The sequence below is a fragment of the Colobus angolensis genome, unplaced genomic scaffold (genome assembly GCF_000951035.1).
Source record: "Colobus angolensis palliatus isolate OR3802 unplaced genomic scaffold, Cang.pa_1.0 Scaffold547, whole genome shotgun sequence".
NCBI classification, from domain to species: Eukaryota; Metazoa; Chordata; class Mammalia; order Primates; family Cercopithecidae; genus Colobus; species Colobus angolensis.
The window spans coordinates 1,146,351-1,148,012 of NW_012119010.1; the positions used below are offsets into that span (position 1 = coordinate 1,146,351).

General features: G+C 50.8%; 1 protein-coding gene across 1 annotated transcript in view; it reads right to left on the reverse strand.

The window, feature by feature from the left end:
- Window positions 1–1,258, reverse strand: part of LOC105525621 (putative ankyrin repeat domain-containing protein 19) — a 4,537-nt gene extending 3,279 nt beyond the window's left edge. The window contains exon 1 of the mRNA XM_011961306.1: window positions 1,006–1,258. Coding sequence (XP_011816696.1) covers window positions 1,006–1,208 — 203 coding nt within the window. The 5' untranslated portion in view covers window positions 1,209–1,258. The remainder of the gene's footprint in view (window positions 1–1,005) is intronic.
- Between the last annotated feature and the right edge of the window lie 404 nt (window positions 1,259–1,662).

Below are 1,662 nucleotides of genomic sequence, written 5' to 3' on the forward strand. Positions count from 1 at the left end.
TTTTGTTAATTTTTTTCTGATACACAAGGGATTTTAATTTTTAGTTTGCTAAATCAACTTTCAGAATGCCTGCTTGCGAGGTCATTCTTAGGAAGGCCTTTGTTAATGTGAAATGTACCTGTATGAATAAGTCTTTGTGTTTTGTTCTGGTACTTTTCTCATTTTGCATATGTAAAAATTTCAGTCTAAATTCCATCAGGAACTCATTTTTGTGACATAAAGTTTCATTAGTTTTCTTCACACAGCAGGCATTTATTAATAACCCATCCTTTCCTACTCATCTGAAATGTTACCATTATCAATCCCTATGCATGTATCTTGCATATATTTCAGTGTTTTGGGATTTCCTATTCTGTTCCATTTATTTGTGTTTTCAGCTGTTAGTAAATAATTAATTGTGGGAATTAACAGCACATTTTGATATCTAGAGGAGCAAGTCTTTTCACTCCATTATAAACATTTTTAAAAGTCATCACAATAGTAAGACAGACAGCAAGTGTCATGCACAAATCATAAAACCTTGATATTTTCATTCGGTTTATGTAAAACTGATAGACATATAGAAAGAGCTCACATTTTGAGAAAACTGAGTCTTCCCATTCAAGGAACCCACATCCCACTTCCAAGTGTCCCTCTAAGAAGCCACAGTAAAGAACCTATCTACCTAGGTGGATTCGGATGTGAAACCGACACAGGGTTTTATCTGAGAACTCTTCGCCTACTGAAAATGGCACCTGGTATTTTTGACATGGGAATGAGTTCTCATTAGGCACCTCCCTATCATGTATATGACTCCATGTTTTACACGTGTATATGCTTAACTTCGTGAGTTAAATCACTCAAATTCTCCACCAAGCGCTGCAGGAGGGGAACTGCCAGCGATGGAAAGCAGCTGAGGCTCCACTTGGCTCCGCGGCTCCGAGCGTCCCGGCTCCCTCCAAGGTCTGGGCTGCAGGGAAGCCGGGTCTGGGGGCCCCCTCCCACCGCAGGCTGAGCCCCACCTACCTGTCCTTTCTGTCACGGGCGTCCACGTCCCGAAACCGCCTCAGGCAGCGCTCCACCTCCACCGCGTCGCCCTTGATGGCCGCCCTGTGGATCTTCCGCAGTTCCCAGTCCCGGATGTGGTACACGGGACCCGCGTACTCTTTGTCCCTGGAGCTCAGGAGCGCCTGGCCCAGGCGTCTCCCGAAGCTGAAGAGCTTCCTCATGGGGCGACTTCTCAGACGCCCACCACCCGCTCCTGAGCCGCCGCGGCCCCCCGTGGCCTTTCCACCCCCACCCAGCCCCAAATCCGCGATCCCCCCACCAACCTGCGATCCACCCCCAAATCCAAGATCCACCCCCAAACCCGCGATGTAACTCAGAATCCGCAATCCAGCCCCGTCCACCACAGCCTTCAGCAGCGATACTCGCAGCCTCCGACCTCTCAGACCGAGTGAGCCCAGCCAAGCAGTTAGGCGCGTGCCTGCAGCTCCCCGCTCAAACCTCTCAGACCGCGTGAGCCCCGCGAAGCCGTTAGGCGCGCGCCTGCAGTTCAGCGCTCAGACCTCTCAGAGGGCAGGAGCCCCGCGAAGCCCTTAGGCCCGTGTCTGCAGCTCAGCCCTCCGACCTCTCAGACCCAGCGAGCCCTGCGAAGCCGTTAGGCGCGCGCCTGCAGCTCCG